Source organism: Paramisgurnus dabryanus, chromosome 1, assembly GCF_030506205.2.
Source record: "Paramisgurnus dabryanus chromosome 1, PD_genome_1.1, whole genome shotgun sequence".
In the NCBI taxonomy this organism is placed as follows: Eukaryota; Metazoa; Chordata; class Actinopteri; order Cypriniformes; family Cobitidae; genus Paramisgurnus; species Paramisgurnus dabryanus.
The window spans coordinates 62,612,530-62,640,170 of record NC_133337.1 but is presented as its reverse complement, the minus strand read 5'-3'; the positions used below and the strand labels follow the sequence as shown (position 1 = coordinate 62,640,170).

Here is a 27,641-nt window from a genome sequence, read left to right as displayed (position 1 = left end):
GGAAAATTATAATTTGATGTAACATTGTTAAGACAGAGATAATTTCCAAATGCAACTCTTTGCTCTCCATCGTGTAAAGACTGTAGATGGTTTAATACAGACGGCTCTCCCCATCCATATGTGTGTGTGTGTGTGTGTGTGTGTGTGTGTGTGTAAGGGTGTGTTAATCCACACACAGAACCCCCCCGTTTTTCCTCTTACATAGACACTTCCAGCTGGTGCTTGAAGGATACGCAAGCGAGATTCTCCATCCCTGCTGCCCCCCCTCTCATTTGCTCTCATCCATCCCTCTCTCTTCTTTTCTCCATCCACGGATGGGATGGGTTCAGGTAGGGCTAGGAGATCCTGGAGTACAGCAGCAATGAAATCATCTTCTCCTTGAGACGTCTGTCCATCTGCTCTCACGCAAATGCAGTTTCCCAGCATCGGCTCTTCGTCTCATCGCAGGAACACAGAGATCCTCCAGAGGGTGAAAGAGAGACTGTTTCTTTGTGAGGAGGCTGCTCAATCTGTCTTGGCCGGGAGACTCTTTACTTTATAAAAGGAAATCTCAATTGAGCTTTGCGCCATGGCACACGCCGCGTCCCAGCTAAAGAAAAAAGCGGATTTAGACCTTACAATCGCCGAGGAGGAGAAAGAACAAGAAAGGAAGAGAAAGAGCAGAAAAAGGTCCCAGGCTCCAAAGAAAAAGGTACCTGTAGGTCAGACCTCTGGTGTTTTTGTGAAGCTGACACGCACACACGCATGGGCGGACTGTCTGAAGGATCTGAAAGGTCTGGGGTGTTGCAAACACTTTTGTCTGAGGGTCATTGAGGGTTTTTTGCTTACAGTGAAGGTTAAAGGTATTGTTTGGGAAATAAAGGAATTGAAGAGGGAGTTTTGTCGTGTGCGGATGGGAAATTATTTTATATAGGACGAACAGCAAGAATGCAAAACACAGATTGAACATGGAAACAGAATTTTATCCAGGACAGTTTTAATACAGAAGTACATAATGCCATTAAAATCTCATAGTTGTTCATAGTTGTTCAGATAGCGCTGCTGTATTTATACAGATAAGAAAACGAGGTCTTTGTAGATGATGGTGGTGTTGTTTTGAGATGCGTGCGGGTGTCTGTTTTTGTCTTTGATCCATTCATTTTCCACATTGATGCGTGACTGTTGTCATTTTTATCGCTGGCAATGCTGCATTCAGACCCCGGGGGCTCGTGATCGCTATCCCGTGGGCTTTCTAAAAGATAACCCCCACCCCCGTCCCAGCCTCAATCCCATTACAGACCCACATCAAATCATCTCATTAGTCACAGCTCAGCATCTCTTCAGCTATCTACATATACGTCTGCTTCTCTCACAGACCATGGAGATTAAAATGGACGGATCCAAACCTTTGTCCTGTTCCACCTCGATCAGGAAATCCTGTACATCTGAGTGTTCTGTGGAACGTTATGGATTTTTTCTTCTCGTTTCATTTATGGCCGTCTTTGATAGATTTGTGAGTGCAGCTGAGACTTTCAGAAGCGCACACGAGTTTGATCGTGCAGATATTTATTGTGGACACGTTCCCTCTCAATTTATGCACATGCTTATCGAGTTGCATTGCATGTAAGGGTTACATTTATCATTATGTGTGTTCCCTGGGAATCGAACCTATGACCTTGGCATTTTTTGCACCACTTAAATTACATAAACTAATGTGTCCTAATTAACAGGAATATCATGCCAATTGTGACAGATGGCTGGAGTATTATAAGATTACTGAGACTTTATACATATAGGTATGGGTGGACAAGAGCATGTGTACTTATTTAAAAGACGTTAGATTTATTCTTTTCCACACGGGATGTCTTGATTGAAAACCTCTCTTCATTCTTTTCATTGGCAGTACAGTCTGTGTGTCATTGATGTGCGTGTGTGGCCACACGCGAGGACTTTACTCGAATCATTGACTCAGCAGGTCTGATTCACATACTAATGGCTTACAGAGCACATCGACTGCTTCGCTGGCTTATAATGATAACACTTCAAATAATGAAACTGTAATTGTTGTGATCATGTGACATTTACTGTTGAGGACATGCAAGATTCTCAGATTCAGGTTTTGCAAAGATGATTTCTGCTCGAGTTTATAAAAGTAAAAAAGAAAGTATCCTACGTTTAATCCATTAAAGCTATCTTAAGTTTTCTGGTTACATAAACAGGGTTCAAAACTGTCTTCTTATATTACCACACTTCACAACGGTATGCATATAATAATGATTTATTAATTGATCAGTGGAATTTCATGGGAAGTTGTTTTTCAGTACACGTAAATGTAAGTATGTTAACCTGTAGTTTTAAACAGAGATGAAGACAGAGGCAAAAGTTACAAATTGCAGCTTTAATATGTTGAGTATAAAAACGAAATATTATTTTTTTGTTATTTTTGTTACACTGATAATGTTATTCATATTGACAATATTAAAGGGGGAAAAAGTCACGAAAATCTGACATTTTTCATGTTTAAGTGCTATAATTGGGTCCCCAGTGCTTCTTTCAACCTAGAAAATTTGAAAAAGATCAACCCAGGTTTTGATGAACCATTCTCTGCATGCATTTGAAAAAGTAGGTCATTGAAATTTGGCTCCCCTTGTGATGTCAGAAGGGGATAATACCGCCCTGTAGAGAGAGAGAGAGAGAGAATAATTGACAGCACAAGTTTACGTTTCAACAAAACACCATTATGGCAATTAGTGCTTGCATTTTAAAGGACACAACCCAAAACGGCACATTTTGCACAAACCTACAAAGCGGCAATTTTAACATGCTATAATAAAATTTTCTATATAATATTTTGAGCTAACACTTGTTTTATGTATTATGGGGACACCAAATATTTATTTTACATCTTAAAAAAGTCTTGTGAAATAAATTGCTGGGTTTTTCAACCTGTGGTTGGCTTAAATGTGGACTTTTCTGGTAATTTAAAGGTCCCGTTTTTTTGTGTTTTTGAAGATTTGATTGTGTTTACAGTGTGCAATATAACATACAGTATTTTTGACACAATTTAATTATCTGTATACCGCTGCTTTCACTGTCCTAAAAACGAGCTGATGTCTTCCATGTTCTGTGAAGTCCCTCCTTCAGAAATTCGTAATGAGTTTTGATTGTGTACTTTGTTTAGTGTGTTGTGATTCGACAGCAGCTTAGCTTAGCAGAGCCGTTTGAGCCAAAGCTGGTGACTGACGTATTCCTCTGGGCGGAGTTTAGTCAAAAACTTTTATATTGACGTCATTCAACCAGGAAATAGAAGGCTATAGTCCAAACCTTTGAAAGAGGAATTCTATTAAAGAAAATATATCGCCTGGCAGTGAACTTTGAGCTTTATCATTTTGCAGGTATTATTTATGCTCTAACAGCAACAATACACACTAACTAAAGTTTGAAAAAAAAGGGATCAGGACACACTTGACCTTTAACCCAACGGTTGGGTTTGACCATATTTTACCCAACCATGCATTAAAACAACCCGGCATCTTTTGAGTAAAAAATGTATACTAATCGTCTCCAGTCGTGGTCTAATGGTTACTTAGAGAGTCGGGTCGGTTCGAGTATCAGGGCTGGCAGTTTGCAACTGAGATGCCCTTGAGCAAGGCACCTGTCCCATATCGCTGCCCACTTTCGCTCCTACATCACTTTCACTAAAACATTCATACTGATTTCAGACTGATCTCAGTTTTCTTATGTGCTCTCCTTTCATTGCCTTTTTCATGTATTTGCTAAAGTTTCATGTCATGATAGTATTTGGCACAGCAGTATTGAACTTACCTGTTTGTGGTCACGCAACACATAAACGGTCTGAAACATGATGCTGATGGTGAGCATTCACTCTCAGGCCGTCAATACTTCAGAAGCTCCCAGTATAGCTGAGGTCATGGAGAGATTTTGCTGCGCTATTGATTGTGTGCTGATGTGTGAGTCTGAAGCACTAATACACCACTGGACTTCATCTGTCTTGTGCATCTGTGTCAAGAAACATCTTCATCTGCCATCAGACACATTGATTCATATGGAAACGTAGTCTTCATTTGACCAGTTACATACAGATTTTTCAGACATTACTGTGCATCACAATGTAAGGGGGGTTACAGGTGCATTGCTTGGTGTTTGCTATGTGGTTATTAGAGGGTTTTATGAGTAGTTGCTAGGGTGTTCTTGGTAGTTGCTGTGTGGTTGAGCCAACCTTCTAGTCTACTCCTGAACTTGTTCTTAGATTTTTATCTGTCCCTTTTTCAAAGTCAATAGGATTTTCCCCACTTTATTAACCATTCAGACAAAATTACAGATTTGTTAATACCTGTTGGATTGGAATTGCCGTGTCTTGCTATCTTGAATATGCAATGAGTATGTTGTATCTGTAATATACTGTTAGTAGTACACAGTGTCCTTAAACCCAGTTCAGACTGACGTGGGTCGGGTTATGATGACGTTTTTATGCCGGTATTTTTTTGGCAGTGTATCGGGTTGTCCTGCTCAAGACAGAGAAGAAGCACGCGGGCACTTAAAAGAAGGAAAATCTATATTTCAGTCTGCTACTTCTGGCCATTGGCAGCACTTCGCTTTAGTGCTTGGATTAAACAAAGCAAAACAAACACTAAGGCTGCTGGATGACTGCCCGTTTATGTGACATAGACAGTTTGATCCAATCGTTTCCCGTTGTGCTTTTATTATTGCGTGTTTGAAGCCTCTACAGAAGAAACGATGAGAACTGCGTCTCCAAGCCGACAGTAAATGGTGTGTGTTTGTTTGTCACAAACATTTCTGTTTTCTGTAGTGTAGCTTTATAAATCATGTTTTGTTCGCAGTTTGGCAGGTGCATAGTAATACATTATGTTAATGTGTTAAAATTAGTAATTTCTCAATGATGAAAGGTTCTGGGTTCAGTTTAGTGGACGCTTCAGTGTTTAGGTTACAGACTCCACAGACTACCATTGTAAGTAAAGGTTATTTTTTGTGCGATTTTCACAAAGAAAGTCTTTTTAATAGAATCATACAGTTTTAACATGAATTGATTGCTGTTAATGAATTTGAACTCTTTCACCGCCAGCGTTTTTAAAAAAAGTTGCCAGCCAGCGCCAGCGTTTATCATGATTTTCACCAAAGTTTAATGCCTTCCAGAAAATGTTCTTCTTTAATATAAACATACGATATACCAAATGAAAGAACAGACCCTCTGCTTTCAAACAAAAAAAAAACGTTTCATCCTACCTTTAGTGGTTCTTTTGTAATCAGCTTTTGAATATGGGTAGGTTTTTGCAAAAACACCATATTTTGAGCAAAAAGCAAAAATAATTCCATATTTGTGACGGACTTTTCATAGAGATCCCATTCAGAGCGATCTTTAAAACAGACACGGACATGCAGCAGCTTGCCATAGGGCAATACTTCCGGTTTTAAAAAGTTGCGGAAGGGCGCCACCTGGTGGATAATAGCGGTATTGCGGAAAGACGGAAAATCTCGTCATTGGCGGGGAAGCGTTTTCTCTTAATTGACGAGATATCTCGTCAATGGCGGGGAAAGAGTTAATGGGTGTGTCCAATAGGCCTGTCCCACCTCCCCTTGACCTTTTTCTCTTTTTTAATGTTGGTGGGTTGAGTGCAGTATTGTCTCCTGCCATGCGTTACTAAATGCATTTAAAAGGGGGATGGGACTCAATCCCCAGATATACACACACATGCTGCCACCAGCATCATTACACCCCCCTCCTTCTGTTTTTAAGCAAATATGTGAAGCTGGTACATTTATCCCCCATCACTTATTTAACAGCAACCTCATTTTTCACAGTCTTCACCTCTCTCTCCCTCTCTCTCTCTATTGTTTGAGGAGCGAGGAGTGGTGTCCCTCAGGACCTCTTCCCCCCTTTTCTTTCCTCCGGGGCTGATGGGATACTATGTCATCAAATACAGATTCTTCCTAAATACAGATTTCTGTCTCTCTCACCCCTTCATTTGTTCTGTTACTGGAGATGAAATGATCATTATAGAGAATCTATATCCTCGTGTTTTCAGTATCACATGACTTTTTAGCTGCAGAAGTCAACTTGTGCTCTTTATTAAATGTCTTCTTAAGTTATATGGTAGCTTTGTGTGAATTCATTTGCAGAAGCATGTTTTATTAAAAAAAGTCTAAATGAACTAGGGATGGGCAGGAGTACTCGATTGCTCGAGTACTCGAACGTGGCATCGATGATCGATCACGAAAACGATGATCGTGGGTTTTATTTACATTTGGATGTCTGGTTCGCATTACAAGTGCCTGTGTAGTAAAGACTGGGTTTGGAGATGCGTGTTTGACGTCGTGTCGAGCTACGCAGACCGGCGTATGACATCAGTAACATTACCATGCGTGTTTCAAAAACAAAGAGATAACAAAAACAAAGATCCGCGCAATATGCGGCAGCCCACCGATCCCGTGAAGCTGGCCACAACTCACATCACTGAGGCACTATGTTTTAAAAGGATACCGTGATTTTCGGAAGTACAGTCAGTCAGGTGCAAAATGTACAGCGCCGTCAAAAGTTCAATGGATTATCATCTCATATTTAAACATCAAAAGAGATACCAGAGAGCCATACAAGCATTAACATTACATATTGACTGAGGTAAGAGGACAACATGACACAGCTAGTCACTAAAATGATAGCAAAAGACTTAAAGCTGCTTAATGTTATGAAGCTTGTGCTTTAACTGGACATGTTAAAAAGTGCGCTGTTTATGATGCACATCCACAAAGGGAGTTACTCTTCTTTTTTTTTTAGATAACTTAGTTGAAACATAGTTGAAGTCTTGCATTTTATGCAGATATATGCACGTTGTACATTTATGTTGTATAAAGGATTAATATTATGCAGAGTGCGTCATATAGAAAGCGCTTCGGTTTGTGTTTATTAACCCTTTAGTTTCACTTCATCACGCAGCTTTTCCTGTTAGAGGTTTCTGTTAAAAACATTTAATCAATTAAAAATCTAGTATGTGTTCATTGTTCTATCATAGTTTCTTCAAAATATAGTTTTATTTGAGTGTTTTTAATAAAAATATTTAAATTTTCACCATGACGTGTACACCCCGCCCCTTTGATTGCCCCGCCCCCCAGTTAATCGGGTACTCGTTCTTCAGACCTATGGATTAATCGAAATGAAAAAATGACATAAATGCACATCCCTAAAATGAACATTTTATTTCTGGCTGTGACACTAAACGACATCGGTTCTCACATATCTTGTAACCAAAGAGGGGACGATTTTTTGTGAATTTTGACCAAAATGGCACTTTTATGCTCCGCAAAACCCTCATAAGGCTTTAGATAATATGGTGTAAAGACTTTAGAAAGGTAAGTGGGTGAAAAATGACTTCATTGTATGTTATTATGATTAAATCTCTAGAAATAAACTTTGGCCAAGTAATCTAGAAACTTTAATATCAACTTTTAAGATATACCAACTGCCTGCTGCTCTGGAGTTTATAAACATGAGTTATTTGTTACATAATACATTATATCATACACATTTAACTCCATTTGCTGGATGACATAACAATAAATATTTCCAACTGAGAATTTCACCTCCTCACTTCGACCTCGGGCGCAGTAATATTGAGAGAAGTTTGAGCGAGAGGGGGAGTAGTCAGGAGTGATGATGTTACTGCAAACTAAGTGCTCTACCGCCATAAAATATAGTTCTTATTTTTAATCCCCTTAAAAATCACCACGTTTATTTTGTGCCACCATACTTGTGTAACTACTCATGTGACAGTCTTTAAATAGGGAAAACATGGAAGTGTTTGGTGGCTTCTAAATTTATCCCTGTTTGGATCCTAAGGAATGAATGGGGCTAGGCTAAAGGCTAACACATTCACGACACGTTATACAAAGATTAAGTACACGCATGGAAAAAGGATAGGTATGTATTAATTTGTCAAAATTGAGGTAAGAACATAGTAAAATATTGAAAAACTGTGGTGTTTTCCTTTAAGCTGAGTTTAAACCATACCTGGATGAAAGAGAGATCTGTCAATGACATTTGCAGGATGCTCAAATTACACGATTTAAAATCTGCCATCATTGCTCTTGGTTGCTGAATTTATAACCTGAGCAATACAGTAGAGTAAATGACGTGTGATTAATTACTGTAAAACCACAGAAAATTATGTCATGACAAAACTGATTGGCTGCTGACATCATAAGGGAATGCACATGGTCTGAAACCAAAACCACTTACCAATGACTGTCCTTAACATAAAGCAACAGTCAGGAAAATATATTGAAAATCAATTTTAATGATTTTAAGAGCTGTCCAAAACTGGTCTGCGGGTTAAACATCTACTTTATTATAATAAAATACATGATACATGACTATTTTCAATACCCATGAATGTAGAAAGATGCTTTTTCAAGATCCTTATAATGGTGTAGTTACATAATTTACCAGCAGAGGCTTACTGAGACATCTGCATCAGGTGAACTTTGACCTCTTACTTTAAAGAGGGCTAATTCTGAAATGGACTTTAAATTTAAGAGGAGATTATTAAATAGAGAGAGAGAGAGAGCGAGAGAGAGAGAGACTTGCAGCTTCACACTTAAATCATGGAGGAGTGAAAGAGCGAGCGAGCTGATGCAGCATAAAACTCACATCAAACACACAAACACAAAAGGTCAGTGTGAACTCACAGGTGTTTGTCTATGGACGTGTTACTTTTGTGTGTTCATTTACACAGTGATGAGGTTTTAAAATGTTATCTGTCTGATTTGACTCATTCGTTCAGTCTCATACATCACTAATGTTAGTGGGAACATTTTTTTTATCCTTTTTCTATAATGTACAGTGAGGATCTCATTTAGACATACAAAAAAGCCTTTGTAACTGTAACGGTACATTCACACGGGGCTTCAGGGTTAACGCTAGATGGAGGTCAAGTTTAAAGCTTGGCCAACAGCCAATCACAGTGGCCACAACACATGCCGCTCTATTCTCTGGTCAGAGTAGCCAGCACATGTTACATGTGAGACCCTCTTTTCCCTCACCTTTGAAAGGAAGGCAAACACCGGAAAGAACTGAGCAGTGTGACAGAACAATCACAAAATTTATAGTGAAAGGGCTGGATGCATTTTCTGTTGTTGAGTCGCCATTTAAAAATCATTTTGAGCTAATATAACCATGTTTGTTTAAAAGTTTTGCTGCTCCTAAAAAGTTTTTATGTAGTCTCTTTTTTGTGCTCAGTTGTAAGTAATGGCACAAAATAAATATTTTTGATCTATAAAGGCTTGAATTGTATTGTGTTTCACTCCACTGGAATCGAAACCAAGAACTGTTAGATTAGTATGTTTGAGTATTCAGAAACAATGGCATTTAATGTTTGTGATATGAAATTCTCATCCGGTCAGATCTTACAGTAGTTTGCTACTAAAGATAAACCATTGTGGTTTTCTGGATGTCTCCAGGGCTCATGAGATTAGTCCACATTCTGCTGAGCTTAGACAGTGAGGGAACGAGAGAGATTGGCCTGTTTTATCTTCATCACCTGACTTGCTATTGGGACCTCCTGAGATATCTTTATCATCTCTTTATGACACTTCTCACACTGTAATGAGGTTTAACTCTACAGTGTTGTATTACATTAGTGTTTGTTTTTATGTAATGGCTGGCATATTTTAGTGGACATTATTTGTGTTCATAAGTTTGTTAATTCCATGTGCAGTATTCTTAAAGCTCAGTGGGTAGCACAGCAAGAAAGTCTCCGGATCGAGCCCTGGTTGGATCAGGTGGTTTTTCTGTGTGCATGTTTGCGTGGGTATACTCGGGGTTCTCCAGGTTTCCTACCAGTCCCAAAACAAGCAGGTTAGGTAAATTGGAGATTTATCAATTTGCCCCAACGTGTGTATCAATCAACTTGTGCATGGATTACCCGGTTCTCGCCTTAAATATAGCCAAAGATGCTGGAATTGTGTTAATAATAAACAAATGTCTTTGGACTGGTCTTCTGTAATGATGCGTGTGCAATATGGCGTCTCAAAATACCCCACAGATAAGTTACTGGGTTGTTCTTTTTCATATTTTTTAGGTTGATGGAGGCACTGGGGACCCAGTTATAGCACTTAAACATAGAAAAAACAGATTTTCATGATATGTCCTCTTTAAATTCTATTGTTGAGTTGATTGTTTTATATTTAGCATTTTAAAACAGAACCATTGTGTTTCTTTGTTTCTTTTGTTTTCAATTAGTGGAAAAAGGAATTCCCTCTGGAATACTGTAGAGTTCCCAAGAGAAGGAATTATTTTTGGAGAGACACCAGTGGCTGTTCTGGCTCATCTGGTGGCCTCAGTACCAAGGAGGAAAGAATCGTTTTGTTTTGGGTGTGAAATGTGTTGTAATGATTTAATTTTTTATTAAAGTGATGTTTGGGTTGTTTGATGAATTTTTTTCTCACTGCGTGAGAAAATGGTGGGGCATGAGAGCGGCGTATCTTGTCGGACATAGTGACAGTAACTAAAAGGGGGTCGGGTCTTTGCTCACTTATGCTGTTTTCCAAAGAATCAAATACAGTTGGAAACAACATAGACCATTAATAACACAGACTGTTAACAATTATTTTTAATAAGTATTTAAACATTCTCTATGATAATAAATTATTTTAAATATATATTTTAATAACACAGTTTTGGCGGTTATAGAGTTCTAATGATGGTGTTCAACTATAACCGTCGGTTTCACGGTTATATAATAACCGTCACACCCTATGCATCACATTCACTTGCTGACCCTAGCAGTCGCAGATAAAAATAAACGAAAATGCGTGCTTTGGCGGAAATGCGTAGATGGATGTTACGTTAAGGAATGAGGACGTGGAGAGTGTCAAAATAAAGGTACCTCAATTTGATTTTTTACGTGTGGCATCGATGCATCGGATCGTTAGAAATAAAATCAATGTATTGATCTATATTGATGTATTGTTACCCTCAGTATAAATAATGTATGAATTCTGTAATGTGTTAGTGTATGGTGAACGACTTATATGAGCTTACAGCTGTACATTACAGCTGTAGCCTAGTGGTTAGGAGTTGCCGGTTTGAGTCTCACAACCAGCGGGTTGCAACTGTGGTGCCCTTGAGCAAGGCATCTTACCCCATTTGCTCTCAGGGCACTGGGATAGCTGCCCACTGCTCTGGGTTTGTGTGTGTTCATGACTTGCAGTGCCTGTGTTCATTACTCACCAGGGAAGGTTAAATGCAGAGGTCACATTTTGAGTATGCGTTGCATACTTGAAAAGCACTTCACTTTTTACTTTCAAGTGTGTCATAAGTTAATCACATGACTGTAGTCATGCAGTATTAGGAGTCTGTTCCTTAACAAAGACTGTATAGTAATCCTGAGCAGGCTGTTTTTTGTCTCATTTCTCATACATGTATAAGTGTTACTGTTCATATTAACACTGCTGCGGGAAGTGTTTGTTTATTGAAAGAAAACCCTCTGTATCAGAGATGAATGTATTTGTGTTTAGTTACCGCAGGAATTTTGTATAGTCAGAGAGTTTTTCTGTGTGTGTTTGTGTGTTTGTTGCAGTTCTCTTGAAATCTGTGAGAGCTTTATTCCAGATGTATCTCTGTGTATGCAGACCACACATCTCACACGATCACAGGAGTTTGTGTAGCACAGCTTTAGACATTCACGGTGGCCCAACATAACACAGAGCCACTGAAGCTGTTTTTCGAAACATTTTGCGTATAGGCTGTTTAATATGCTTTCTTATGGGGTAATTATTCACAAGAATCATGTCATTTAATCGTTCATGAAGTCTCCTAACTTTTACGCTATGCTACTACAGAAATCACACAGAAAATCTCTTTATTCAATAACACAATAGGAACTTACAGCTTTGCCCCCTATATCTCGCAGATTCACTAAATGTTTGTGTCACTGTACAGGTATGTGTCAGCTGTATTTCTCGGGGTCACTGTGACTAACAGTCTGAGAGTCCTCATCATTTATTCAAACTAATACAAAACTTCTTTCTATTGACTGTTAATTGTCCTAATGGAGAAAATACAGAGGGTGAAAGAGTCCTGGCATGAAATTTCACAGATTGGCAGAGAGCGGGAAAACACTCTAAGCAAATCCCAGAGGAAGTTTTATGGCTGTTTCATAGCTCAGGATACTTTATTGAACTCTCAGCTGTTTCTCATTTAAGTATCAACTCGATGTTTTGCCATAAACATACAGTAGACAGAAGTCTGTTGTTTACATACGGTTAGAGTGTAGAGCTAACATAGATCAGGTAATTTAGTCTTTAATGAGAAATGTTTAAGTTCATACTTAAATCTCTGACATTTGATGCTGTCTGGTCTTTCATTATGTTTAACAAGTTAAGTTTAATTTTAAAGACTGAGGTGGAAATGCTAATTTACCACAATGTCTTTAAATAGACACTGTAAAACTTACTGTAAGTATGCATATAGAATATATCTGTAGATTAAAGTGATAAGGATTATATGATAATTTCTGTGATGGGTCACAATACCACATCATGCTTTGGTTATGGGAACTCCATTTCATGGTTGTGATTCCCTCTGCAATAAGAGATGGGTTGCTATGGCAACACAGCATCACTCAGAGGAGAAGGTGAATGTAGAAATTTTTAATTTGTAACCAGCTGTTTATTTATTCACATGTTTTTTAGGTCAATAAACAAAAAGCGTATAAGCACATACAAATTTAGATACTGGGGTCTTTGCTTTGTAAACTATTGACCAGTCAGAACAAATCCATAGTATCACTTACATTTTTTCTTCTCTAGTGTTTTCAGACTACATGACATTGAAATTATAGATAAGCAGACTCGTTCAATTGTTGGTCAGGTCTTTATTGAAGTTTCATGGATCCTTAACGGTAAGCCTTTACTAAATGGTTTGGTGGTGATATCAGATGGCAGTGCTATAGTACATTAATGCACTGGTAATGAATTTTATGCATGTTTATTTACTATGGTATTTACATGGTACTTGATGTTATTGCAAATAATACCATGGTATTTTATTGTACAATTATGTATGTGATATAAGCAGATGTATCAGGGATAGATACTGTCTACAGATCTAGGGTTTAGATGATCCTTCATGATCCCTTCAGACTGCTAAACTGTTCAATGGAAGTCAATTTCATATGATAGAAACAGCTAAAGAACTAAGCTGAAGATGATTAGGGTAAAAGATAGGTATTTTTGCTAAAGGACACCTGTTATGCATACATGTGTGTTGGCAGTGTGATGAACACAACCACCCTACAATAAAAACATCTACCTAGTCCTTCTATTTTAATCCACTTTAATCCAAAGCAGTCTCATTAGACATGCTGTTTTGATTCTCTTGTAAATGTGATGTCACACTGATAGAACCCCGCCCATTGCCACTGACTGACAGTCCTGCATTACCATAGTTTCTGCCCTCAGCGAGTTCTCCGCCATATCTCAATAGTGAGATACTGTTGTCTCAGACTGTATTCACAGGAATCAGATCTATTTACAGTAACTGAAAGCTCTCACTGTCTCTTTTGGTAAATGTAGAAGAAATTCATTTGCATTTAAAGGTACAGACTTGAAAACAGTTTTCACTCCCACCCTTTAATACATGCTATCATAAATGATCTGTGAGGTATTTCCAGCTGAAAGTTACCGTTAATGCTTGACAGAAGGCGTGTCTGAAGCGTGGCCAACAGCCAATCACAGTGGCCGCAACACATCTTCCTCTGTTCTTCGGTCTTGAATAAACGTAATTGGCTGGCTATGCACTAGGTTATATGCATAGGGTGATCTGATTGAAAAGTTAAGAAATGTTCAACTTCTCCCACGAGCAATGGAAGTGACGCGACACAGACAGATCCACAATTCAGTTCGGCAACGCATGATGTCACCCATTCAAAGTAAATGAGAAGCGTTAACCCTGACTCTCCGTGTGAATGTACCATTACAGACACATTCCGGGCACACCTGAGACTTATATTAGATCTTGTAAAATTATAATTATAGGTTCCCTATTAAATTCTGTCTAAACTTTGTTACCTATCTGGGTTGATTTCCCTAAAAGTTGTAATGAAAACTTTGTTCTGTTTGATTGGCTGTCCAACCTGTTACATCAGCACTGCCTGTTTATCATTGCGTTGTGCACAAACTTAAAACCATGTGCCAACTCATGGAGTGCATGTTGTCATCAAAAACATCTCAGATTTTTCAAATCTCATGTTAATATTTAATTTTTCACATTTCTGGATACTTTATAGTTATAAACATTTATATATAATTTATAATCACAAATCTCTTTGAGTAAATGAGGCCATTTTAAAATCTACAATGAATTACATCAATAGCATTGATTTAATTAATTAGATTGGCGACTGGAAGGGCATGAGGTTGAGAATGTGTGTGTGATGGATTTTGGGTTTGCTGCTGGTGCTGTTGGTGTAATGTTGCTGATGCGGGCAGAGACTGCTGCACCTCCCAGAGTGAGCAAGCAAAGAGAGAGAGGGAGAGAGAGAGAGAAACTAGTCCAGTCTAGTCCTGAGGCTCTGAGGTGCTGATTGTCAGAGCCCGGATCAGGGCAACACGGCTACCACTGATAATACCTGGGGAAATGCCCCCAAATCCCCCTTAAGCCGGGCTGCTGTACTCCAGCATGGCTGACTGGCTCCTAACAGTAGCGGCACATTGAGTTGTGCTGAATCTGGCCGCCAGTGCCGGGGTATTTTTGCGGCGGGAGGGGGCATGTAAAAAGAGCTGATAAGCAGGATGACAATAAGACTTGCGCAGGACGGATTTCAGTCAGGGAGGCCTGCAGCACAGAGGGGCCCGCTGCTATTTTGGACCAGCAGATCATGATTACACTGAGTGAAGAGAGAGACCGCTGGTGCCTACAAATATGGTAAGTCAAAGTCATCCCATCGGTCAAGTATGCAGAGCTGGTTGTAGTGGAGACAGCTGGTAAGGAGAGCAGGCTAACAGTGCTAACAACGTCCCGTACCGGTACTGATGATAAAAGACTTCTGTGCACAGGTGGACTACGGCTGTGTAATACATCTAAATTGTGTCTGGGAGCGTATGTCTATTTCTGTCGTCATTGTTGTAGCTTTTCTAGCTTTACCGTAATGCGCCTCTGAAGTTTCCAAGCCAAAGTGTAACTCATTGATTCCCGGGATCATTCAGGACTGCAAAAATGACCATGGAAGACAACGCCAATGTAGAATCAGTAAGTGTTTTTTAAGAGTCTGTTGGGGTTATTGCTGTTCGGGTTGATGAATGAGATGATCAGAAGGTAGTTTAGCTGAGAACAGGGTATTGTGTGGTTACTGTATATACACAGGGCATGGCTCAACTGTAGTGGTGCATTGCTAGAGAGAGCTCCGGTTTCAGCCAACAGAGTAAAGGGGGAGGCAGTTGACCTTATACCATTGCAAGATTTTACTTTGTTTGTGTATAAATGTAAATCAGATTGTGATTTAATGCTGTGTGTTGTTGTGATTTAAAGGGATAGTTCACCCAAAAATGAAATTTCTGTCATTATTTACTCACCCTCAGGTTGTTTTGAACACAAAGGAAGATATTTGTAATTAAGCAGGAAACAGGAGCACCATTGACTTTCACAGTAGGAAAGAAACATACTATCGAAGTCAATGGTGCTCAAAAACGATTTGGTTACAAACATTGCTCAAAATATCTTCCTGTGTGTTCAGGAAGGTTTGAAACAACATGAAGGTGAGTAAATGACCCCTTTAATGAATAAGTCGTGCTGTTGAACGTTGTTTATCTGTGTTACGGTATTCAACATATACTTTGTGGTCTTTTCTGCATAGTTTGGCTCAGTGACAACTTTCACAAATCATTTCCAGTATGGTTTTGGTCAAGATGAACTATAATAGATCTCCTGCATCTGAAAGTTCTTCCATTGTTCTACCATCATGTTTTCACTTATAGTAACATAACAGCTTACAGTTATCAAAAGCTTGTAAACCCTAGAATAGACAATACCAGTTGTCTGATTTGTGTGTTATTTTCCAAATCTTGTGAAGCCATATGATAGGAACAGATTCAGATTTTTTAAAAGGTGCCATAGAATGTAAAACTGTACATGGTAATGACATATCGTGAGCCTCAACACGATTGTTTTCTCCTTCTTATGTAAACCTTGTCCATGCAAAAGACAGCTGGAAAACAGGTCAATATCAACATAACACAGACAAGATGTACGCCCCAACATTAAACTATACATTAAATTAATTACAATGTTGTTACAATGCTAAAAACAAAGTTGTGACTGCTGAGTTAGCACTATATGCTAGCTAATGCTATATGGTAACGTTTAGGCTGAAGTTCTACTTTTGACGTTTTGCAGGTTCATACTGAAAAAAACACAAACTTACCACTCAGAAACGTCTATTAAAATCTCTGAATAATTTATTATTCCTCAAAATCTATATCTTCATCTGATACAGGCTCAAAAATAAGGTCTGTTTACATACACACCGAGTTACTGAAATGAGCCGCTCTGAGAAACAGCCAATCAGAGCAGAGCTCAACAATATTATTCATGACAGTATCTGCACTTTAATGCCACTGAAAATAACCTATTCATATAAAAACATGATAACAAACAGACACACACGTTCTATTTTTGTTAATTGCTAGCTTGTTTAAAGGCAGATGCTGACAAGTTTCTGTTGTGAATTTGAAAATAAAGACACAGTTAACTGTCAGAAAACAGTTAGTGTGTGTTTGAGATTTTTTTTAATGACAGGTTATGTGATGTTGCAGGACTGCTTTACTTTAACCTATGTTTTACGTATATAAGCAGATCAATTAGACTTTTAAGGAGAGGCTTGTGAAAGCCCTCCAAGTAGTCTGAAATTCAGTGTTTTACGCTTCTAGTCAATCAGATCGGAAGTAACTAGTTACTAATTACTTGAGTAGTTTTTTCATCTAAAATGTTTTTACTCTTACTCAAGTTAATAATTAGATTGTTACTTTTATTTGAGTACATTTTTTTATAAGTACTTTTACTTGAGTACTACCCACCTCCGGCGAGAACGAGGACGCTCATTTGCATTGTTCCTTTGATTAGAAGTCACAAGCATCACTGCACACAACAGCTTTGTTTTAAATCAAGACTTAGCAATGGCACGAAAGAAGAAGTGTGTTTTTGGATGTAAGGAGAAGAAAGCCATGTTCAGTTAAGCCAGCCTCATGGACACAATGGATATAGTTTATTTATCAAATGTCTGTTTTGTTGGCAATTATCGCTTAAGTGCATACAACCCAGTATCACGAAATTGCGTGACTATTTCACGCATGGACCAGCGTGACAATGTCACGCTTTGCCGCGTTTGAGCGTGAGCATGTCACGCTTTCTGTTTGTGTCACTGTCACGTATTGGTTACTCAACTTTTTTGTCCTAATTTCTTACCATTGTCGCTTCGGTTTAGGGTTAGATTTACATAAAATGACACCCTTACCTAAACAAACTCTTACCCCAACGTCAGGTGACCATTGGTTAAAGTTTAGAAAATATAAAAGAATAAGTATTGTATCTTTTTTTTTTATAAACCAATACTTAAAGTGACAAATACTTAAAGTGACATATAACACAAGCACCAAATCTAACCCTAAACCGAAGGACAAAAAAGTTGAGTAACCAATACGTGACAGTGACACAAACAGAAAAGCGTGACATGCTCACGCTCAAACGCGGCAAAGCGTGACATTGTCACGCTGGTCCATGCGTGAAATAGTCACGCAATTTCGTGATATAGGGTTGGTGCATATAATGTAATCAACACGAACATAAAGTTAATCAAAAGTTATCCAGAGATAGTGGGATAATATTTTGTGTATGTTGCTTGCTTGTGATTCTCTCTTTCCTCTGGACATTTGTTAAAACTGATTTGTCTTTAATAAATCTGATAAAACTAAAGACTCTTAGGAGATATGAAGGATGTATAGGTACTTAAGATTAACATGAGATGAGCAGAAACAGCGAGTCAAGAATAGTCAAGAATACTTCTACTCCACTGTTTGCAACAGGGATTTTTCAATTGCCTGTGGTGGGGATAAAAATGTAAAAAATAATATTAAGGTGACATTTGATTATAAGCATCGTAATAGCAGGCTGGGTGCCAAGTAGATACTTTATTATACTTTATAGTGTAGTATGTAGTATTTGATGAGAGCGAACTACCTGTAGACTTGTTTAACTCTTTCCCCGCCATTGATGGCTTAACTCATCAATTAATAGAAAACATTTTCCTGCCAATTACTTTTTTTGCTGCAAACCATATTTCCGCTGGAAGCAACCCCTAAGGGGGAAATAGTTGAAACTCTTTGTATGTTTTGAGGATCACTCTGAATCTGATCTCTATCAAAAGTCCTTTACAAAAATGCCAAAAATTATCTCAGCTTTTTTATAAAAAATTTTTTCCATATTTGAGAGGTGATAAAAAGAGAAACAAATAAAGGTTGGATAAAATGTGTGCGTTTTTTTTTTTAAAGCAGTGGGTCTGTTTTTTCATTTTATTTATTACACTGCTCTCTGGAATGCTTGATTCTGATTGGTCAGTTGAGACATTTGCAGGTTCATTCTTTTCAAATAATAACTGCTCCAAAGTAATAACGCATAGCCGGTAGGGGTGCACGATTCACAAAATTTCACGATTCGATTCGATTCTGATTTTAGGGCTCAAGATTCGATTCAAAATCGATTTTCGATTCAAAAACGATTCTCGATTTTAAAAAACGATTCACAGTATGTAAATGTAGTTTACTTTTTCCTATGTGACTGATTGTAGAAGATATACAATTTTAAAGAAAAGAAACACAACAAATTAAATGTAGTTTGATATTACTTTATGTCTTTATGCAAAAATAAAAACTGTTATGAAGCAATTAGATGACCCCTTTTATCAAACTCTACTAAATACAATAATATAGTATATAAATGATAGACAGTGCAGGTCTATAGATTATAAATGTGACTGGTGTTATAATGGTTATTATTTCTATTAGATAGAGCAGAAGCAGGAAAAGTGCCTCTCTTTCTATTTCTCTCTTGCCGATTAAAAAAAGCTAATTCCACTCATTATTTCAGATTCAAAAGTCTACTTGCTGTCCCAGTGACAGGGGACTTTACATTACAGCTTTGCACTTTGTAAATCTTGAGTCAGCTTGAGCTTTGCTCATTCCGTGCAATAGATTTTAGAAAAGATATGGTTTGTTAATAATAATAGAAAAAAATGGGAGAAAGAAAATCCAGCGCGTGGTCGTGACTTTCAAAACAAGAGCCAGTTGTTATCGCCATAGAGACCGTTGGCATGCTGAAACTGCACACGAGCTTTAGCGCGGTAGCGCTCACGGCCATTCTCAGATCGACTCAGGTTTTACACACAATATTAATCAGACTTGGGACCCGAAGTAATTGAACTATGACTGACCTGGACCCGACTGACAATTTCAAATACAAACCCGGAAACATACGGGCCGCGGGGTGCTCCGTGAAGTCCTCTAATGGTAAAACTCTGCTCAAGTTCAGAAACATGAAGGATACAATGTGACATGAGCTTATTCGCGTCGCATCCCAATTCTTTATTAAAGAGTGTCATCATCACGGAAAAACAAAAAAGACAAAATTTAATGCCAGATATACTTGGGCACTTGTTAATATAACTGGGCAGCACGCCCATAAGTAAAGTCAATGTGTGGGAAACACTGTGACAAGAGTGTGCAGGCGTCAGAGTGAATACGACGCAGCGCCATCTATGGGAAAACTGAGATAAACTCATTTCAGGACAATAGTAACACGGCATTACAAAAAAAATTTATGAATCGATTTTTGGGATTCTATGAATCGATTCTGAATCGGCAAAGCTTGAATCGCGATTCAAATGTGAATCGATTTTTTTGCACACCCCTAATAGCCGGTACTACTTGTATGTTTAAAATCCCTCCGCGCCAACAAAGATTACTGTTTGGGGCCATCTTGTGACAAACACTGGACAACCACAATTAAGAATGGAAAATTTTGACATTAATTTTAACATGTACGGAAAAAACAAAATATTTAAACAGTGGATAGAAGAACGAACAACGAAGACACAGACAGCTTACTGAGACTGAACTTGACAAAATAGAGCATGACAGCTACGAAGCCAACACACAAAAATACAGAATGGGCATTAAAACTTCTCAAAGACTGGCTAAAAGAGAAAAAAATGGAGACAGACAAGTATGAAGCAGAGGATCTTAATAAGGTAGTACGATCATTTTATGCATCTGTGCAAAGTTTCTCGGAAGGATAAAAATGTTAATTTAAAACAAATATGCCAATAAAATGTTTAAAATTCATATTCATGTCCAGTTTTTTTCTTATGTGGCAAGTAGTCGTGTAATGAGCGGGAAAATATACAGGCAGCCTGTAGTTATCGCGAAATAAGCGTCGGGTCCTGATCGCACTGTCGGTGCTTATTTCCCGATAACTACCGGCTGTCTCTACATTATCCCTTACATATTGTACGTTCATATATTTAAAGAAGAACATTTTCTGGAAGGGATTCAAATCATAAAAATGCTGGTGCTGGCTGGCTGGCAAATTTTCAAAAATACAACTCATTGAATATAATATAATATAATATAATATAAATTATTTATGATTTCACCAAAACAAAAAATTAACCATGATAAAGCTGCAGTCCGTAACTGTTGCCTCTTTATTGCCATCTCTGTTTGAAACATTACATTGCAGGTTACTTTATGTGCTTATCTTTACGTGTATTGAAAAACAGCTGATATTTCATTTCGACATCTTAACTCATTATTAACTAATGTTAATACTGTACATAGAATATTATTACATAGCGTTACTTAAAAATGTTTAAGGGCGGGGTGTACCTTTTTCCGCGGACGTGTGCGCGCGCTAGCCAGACGCGGACACGGAAAAAGGTATACCCCGGCCTTAAACATTTTCGAATATACTCCCCGCGACTACACTGGCCGCGTTCGACACTATACGCAATACAAATTATTTCTTATTCAAATTATTCGTCTAACAGGCTGTCAGGGCAGCACTGATTTGGCGACATTTACAGTACATTAAAACATTAGGATAGGTGAAGAAAAGTAACTGATCCACCATTGCAAACACAGTTCAAACAACAAGACAACAAAGAACAGGAATCAAACAAACATGCTCTAGAGCTTTCTGTTCTTGGAAGAAGTAAAAGTTAAAGAAGAAAAACGATAGTGTGTGTGCAAATGCTGTCTATTTCCTTTGTATAATTTTTTATAGGGGATTGCCCTGTCTAAATATTTTCAAGCGCATGTGCTGTTGTAGGCAGACTGTACGCGCACTGTCCGCGCAGTCTCAAATTTTGGGCTGCACGCGGACGGTCCGCGCGGCCGGCCGCGGACCCTCTTGATGACGAAAATGGCGTCATGCGGACGGCACGCATACGTGGACGTCCCTATACTTTCGGCTTTAGTTAGTGCAGATGCAGTTTTAGGGCCTGAACAGTTGGATCAGATTATTTTAATGTTTTTGGTGAGAAATTTGAGTTCATCATCATATCATACTGTATGACAGGACACTGTTAAATACTGCAGTCACTTCACACTGAGGAGTGAAAGGAATTAGGGCAGATACATATCACACTCAGATTTCATCATACACACTATGTTATCTGCTGCCAGTATGTGTGTGTGTTTATTACACTATATGCTGATTTATGTGAATGCAGGGTCACGCATTTTATCCTAAAGAGGAAAAAACAAAATAACTTCAGTGAACTCTCCTTAACCCCTTTCACACAGAGCTTTGATCTCAGAATATTGCCATAACATTTCTAGAGTGCCTTCTGTGTCAGCGCAAACTCATCCCGCAAATGTGCATGATTACAAATACATGTCAGATGTCCTTTAAAATGCTTTACAGGATATGCATGCACAGTTTGCAGAATGAGCCAAAATCAAACGATCCCGAGAACAAATTCCGTACGCATTGTCATGTTTTTCGGAATCTTAAGGAAAAGAGCTCTTGTGTTTAGATTTTAAAATAATACAGTACATATGTTAATACAGAATAATACAACTCTGTATCACGTAATTATGTACCTATAGTCACGTTAATTTTGCTTCTTTTTCCGTGACACCGTCACGTTTTTACATGACCGTATCACGCATTTCTGACGTGTCATTCTCACGTATTGGTATCTCAACTGCCTTTTCCTATTTTCAAAACATTGTTGCTTCAGTTTAGTGTTAGAATTGGTGTTTGCGTTAGGATGTCAGTTAAAGGATTGGTTTATACAATTTTTTTCTGATAAAGTTTTTATTTTTTCCTATTTTTAAACCATTGTCTCATGGCGTTAGGGTTAGAGTTGGGTTTGGGTAAGGATGTCATTTTATGTAAATCTAACCATAAACCGAAGCAACAATGGTAAGAAAATAGGACAAAACAGTTAAGTAACCAATACGTGACAATGACACATAAACAGAAATGTGTGATATGGTCATGGAAAAACGTGAAAGTATCACGGAAAAGAATAAAAAATTTACGTGACTATAGGTACATCATTTCGTGATACTGTGTTGTATAATAACATATTGTCTATGCTTTAATTATTTCAGGCCATTCAGAAATACTGCTTTGTTGGCAGAATCCGTTAAACGCCACGTCAATTTTTTAGCAAAGTCCTTTAAGTGCATAAAAAAAGATTAATTGGGTGAACGACGGCATGTGAAACGACCATGGTTCACATTCAAACTCCTTTGTAAATATAACCTGAATGTCACATTGATCACAGTGACCCCTTATGTTCTTCAGCTTCTTCATTTATACATTTTGATTTTCATTATTTGCAATATTTCTAATTGCATCTTTAATGATTTTGCCTGATGGTCAAAAAATGCTCATTTACAAGAAATCATGTCAGATACACAGATAGTTTTGCATCTGAACTCTTCATATATTTATAACCATCTGCCTGTACATTATCCATTTATAGCACACTGCTCTTCTACAAAGTTTATTTCCTCAAGGTACTGTAGGTGTTTGTTTAGGGAAAGTATGAGGAATCGAAATAGCGATGCTTGTCTTACCACTAAATAATTATATTTAAATGCATGAACATATAAAATATATACATGCAGTAAATGAATAGTTTTGAATGACAGTATGTGCATGTTCAATTTGTAAATGTGTTTTAAAAAGTGTCTGCGTGTGTGTTTGTGTTGCAGTACGGCTCATGCTGAGCCTCTGTTAATGTTGGCTGATGATCAGGAGAGATAAACTCACATTCATTAAGCAGTGGACTGTGAGATTGGGACATTACCTCACTATGATCTGTCCGTTATCCATCACCTCTGTGACATCAAAGAGAGGGCTGTGTTTCAGCTTCTGACCCCATAGTCCTGTGAATTTCACATTTCAATCTTATGTAAATCTTGGTGATATCTGTCAGACTATTGAACAGAGAGTTCCCTTTCAGTCGGTCACTACGACGTCACGTCGTGACCGACGAATTGGGAACTCGCTTAGAGAGACCAATCTGCTTCGTATACTACTAAAACGCCAATGAACTTGGCATTGAGATATTTGCATAATGCTGGCGCCGCCCCGCCAGGTGCCTTTATAAGCAGCAGGTGCAAATAGGGAAAATAGCTTTTTCGCTTCGAAAGCCGGCTTTATCTGCTACTGAGAAGCTACTTTACTCTGTTGGGATTTGATTGCTGAAGTTGGTTGAACTAGCAGTATCACAGCGGACGCTTCGCTTATTCCACGGCTCTACATCTGTTTATTGTTTTGAGTTTAGTGTGTGCGTTGCCTTCCTGTGCGCTCATCAACTAAGCATCTGAGTGAATTTCCCTAAAAGAGTGATACGAGAGAGCTTTGTGCCTTGTTAAAGGCAGCCACTCTCTCGTATATGCGGAGATCAGCGTCCTTTTCAGGATAGCTTTTCGCCGTGCGATCTTGGATGCGAGAAGTATAAGGGTTCCAGTGACGGTCACGAGCGCTGTCTTCGTGCTCAGGCATCGAGCTCTCCGGGGCTGCGTTCGTGGAGAGTTTCTGTTCTCTCTGTGAGAGCATAACCCTCTTGGATTGCGGAGACGACTGTCGTTTCTACGGGAACGCTGTCCGCGCCTTTGCAGTGCTGACGCCGCCATGGTGCGGCTGTCAAGCGCTCGCAGGGCGCCCTTCGCGTCACTACGCTGAGTAGGACGGAGGATGCGTCCTCCACCTACCGGCCTTCTCATCCTCAGCCGGTTGAGGCTCCGGTGGAGACTGCAGAGTCGTGTTCTACGATGTCTGCCGAATCCATTGGACCTCCTTCTGGTCCCGTCACTTCTGCAGCATCAGAGGGGTGTCCATTTTTCCTCCGAGGCAGAGTCGTTCCGGAGATGGCGGCCGTGCCCGCTCGAGCGGCGGAGACAGTAGAGTTGGAAAGGTTAACCCCTCTCCGCCCGAACCCTCCCGCCCACAGGATTGGTACTTCGGAGCTGCTCGGGCCTCTCGGTCCTCTCCTCCTGTGCCTTTCTTTCCCGACGGCACGAAGAGCTGACGTGATTTGCGGCCATCCGGCCGTTCAGCTTTCACCCCTCACCTCCCTCACCAACGGAGCCGCTAAAGGGACCCCTTCAGTGGAGCGGGATGCGTTCCTGGAGGGACCACCCAGCCCTTCCCTCCCGTGTTTGTAGACAGTCGTCCGGTTACGGACGCTGCCCATCAGGCATGCCGGAGAGGCGGCTTCAGCCCTGCACGTAATAACGTTGCTGCAGGCTCACAAAGGATTTACCAGGGAGGCCGCGACCTTCAGTCGTGCGATGTCCACCTCAGTGGTTCAAGATCGCCACCTTTGGCTGTGTCTGGCTGACATGACGGACGCAGACGAGAACAACTTGAATGCTCCTGTCTCACAGACCGGCCTCTTCGGCGAGCCAGGGGAGTCGTACAGCTCCGCTGCACAGACTGAGGCGATCTCCTAGGTCATGCCCCGGCGGAACAGAGCTGCCCTTGGTCCACCACGCCGGCTCCTCAGTCTGCCTCTCGCCGTCGGCGTCCTGCGGCGACCACCTCCGTTCCCCTCCTCGGACCCCATCTCGGCAGCGCAGGGGAACCGGTCGTCAGCAGCTCGCCCCGCCCGCTTAGCCGCTTCCCGTGAAAATCGGGAGTTTAAGTGGCCAGTGAAGGGCGACCCGGATTGGCAGAGGATCACTCTTCAGGAGATGGAGCTCCTTCCCCCGATAGAGGGTCGGGTGGAAAATCCTTGGTTTGCATATGTTCCACCGGCTGTTTAGCCGGTACCCACTAACCACACATAGAGTGCATTCCTCTTCCCTCTCCAGGTCTCCAGAGGATCGAGAGAGCCGTGAGCGGGCACACACCAGCTCACCCTACCTCTCCTCTTTCGCCAGCGGGTGACCTGAGGAGTCCGAGCTCTCCGCTGAGGAGACCGGACCACCAGCACCCTTATCGGAGTCTGCGCTCTCCGCAGAGGAGACCAGACGACCGTCACCCTCAGCGGGCTCAGGTCAGTGTCACACACACATACTGTAGATGTTTATGCTGTCACAGCAGACGCACCGGCAGTCCCACCTGTCTCGCTTCGCTGCCCCACCGCGGGTACTTCGGTAGTGTCGTTATTTCTCCTCGTACGGTGCCTGGGTGCTTGGCTTCAGTTCCCAGCCCGTTTCGTTGGGTTTTACGCACGATCCGCCTCGGTTACGAATCCGGCACACCCCAAAATTTCGGGCTTTAGTTTCACTGTAGTGAAAGCGTCCGATGCACATGTACTGCGTGCAAAAGTCGATATCCTGTTGGCGAAGGATGTTCGAGCCGGTCCCTCTTACCGAGATGATGATGATAGGGTTTTTCCAGCCTTTATCTCATAGTACCCAAAATACGCGGCGGGTTACGATCGAGTTGATTTACGCACCGGCTCTACGAAGGTGTTCTTTTTGGATGATAACGCCGAGGCTCGTATTTCAATATTCAGATCGGTTTGCAGCCTTAGACCTGTAGACGTGTACTTTATGTGTCCATCTCCCCTCGCTTTAGACCGTTTTTCGCTCTGCGTCGTGGGGTGGGCATATTAATACGAAGTACACCATTCGAGCTGTCTCTCTCTCTCCGTGTCTCCATGTGCTAGTCACGGCATTAAAATGTCAGAGAGAGAGCGTTGTTCGCATTCTGCTTTTTTCTACGTCGACTTATAATAGCCCGTTCTTGGCAGACGTGCGCGAACACAGAGAGTTAATGCTTTGGCATCTCGCTCGTTTAAGTCTTCAGGTCGACTGGGAAAGAGCAACTTTGCCCCGTGCAGAGGATCCTTTTTCTCAGTATGGAAATAAGACTCGGTCGACTAATTGACGTGTTTAACAAGAGCGCGCAACCAGTCAGTTCTGACTTGCCTCGGTTTAATTCGAGGGAAGTACGCGGTCCCTCTGAAACAATTTCAGAAGCTCCTGGACATATGACAGCATGCTGCGGTTGTGACGCCGCCCGAGCTGCTTCATATGAGACCGCTTCAGCATTGGCTTACGATCGAGTCTCGAGGAGAGCGTGGCACACCGACATACACCGTGTAAACATTGCACCTGCGTGTCATTTAAATTTTTCCCTGTGGTAGACCCGGCATTTCCGATAGAAGATATGCCCCTGAGGGGTCTCCTGGCATTCTGTATATTGCAATGCCCTCAGCACGGGATGATCAGCCACGTATGACGGGCTTGCAGTCTCAGGGGTGTGCATAGCACCCCAACTGCCGCGAGCGGTGCGCTGTATATCTGGGACTTGTACGCTCCGCTATGGAGATGCGAGGGAAGGATGTATTAGCCGACACCAATAACATTGCGACTGTTGCGTTATTTACCGTTAAGGCGGTTTTGCGCTCTCGTCACCTGTCGCATCTCGCTCGTCATCTCCTCCTTTGGAGTCAGAAGCATCTGAGGTCCCTTCGTGCCATTTACATCCCGGGTTCGCTCAATACAGCGGCAGACGCGCTTCCCGAGCTGCGCCCCCGGCGAATGGCGACTCCACCTCCAGACGGTCCAGCTAATTTGGAAGAAGTTCGGTTGTGCGTAGATAGATCTGTTTGCGTCGCCGGACGATACCCACTGTCGCCTATTTTATTCACTAACCGAGGGCAGCCTCGGCGTGGATGCGTTGGCACACAGCTGGCCGCGGGGGGTGCGTAAATACGCATTCCTTCCAGTGAGCTTTATTGCGCAGACCCTGTGCAAAGTCAGGCAGGACGAGGAGAGCCTTTTATTAGTCGCCCCGTACTGGATTGGTTTTCAGAGTTAATGCTCCTCGCGACAGCCCCTCCCTGACGATTTCCCCTGAGGAAAGACTTTCTTTCTTTAGGAAGGGGCACATTATGGCACCCGCGCCCCGACCTGTGGGATTTCCATGTATGGTCGTTGAGCGCGCGCAAGGTTTAGGTGATTTATCGCAAGCGGTATCTAACACCATCGACGCGGTTCGAGCACCGTCCACAAGACGGGCTTACGCGCTTAAAGAAACCTTTTTCGTCACCCGGTGCTCTTTGCAACGCGAGGACCCCAGAGAATGCCCATTAACATTGTGCTTT

At 40.6% G+C, this 27,641-nt stretch overlaps 1 protein-coding gene across 3 annotated transcripts in view; it reads left to right on the top strand.

Annotated features, from left to right (window-relative positions):
• The first annotated feature begins 271 nt into the window (after positions 1-271).
• The window catches only part of ank3b (ankyrin 3b), a 123,486-nt gene continuing 96,116 nt past the window's right edge, over positions 272-27,641 (top strand). For 2 of the 3 annotated variants that reach the window (XM_065242789.2, XM_065242788.2), the window contains exon 1: positions 272-691. In XM_065242789.2, coding sequence (XP_065098861.1) covers positions 569-691 — 123 coding nt within the window. In that variant the 5' untranslated portion in view covers positions 272-568. The remainder of the gene's footprint in view (positions 692-27,641) is intronic. The other variant, XM_065242790.2, reaches the window with a different exon arrangement.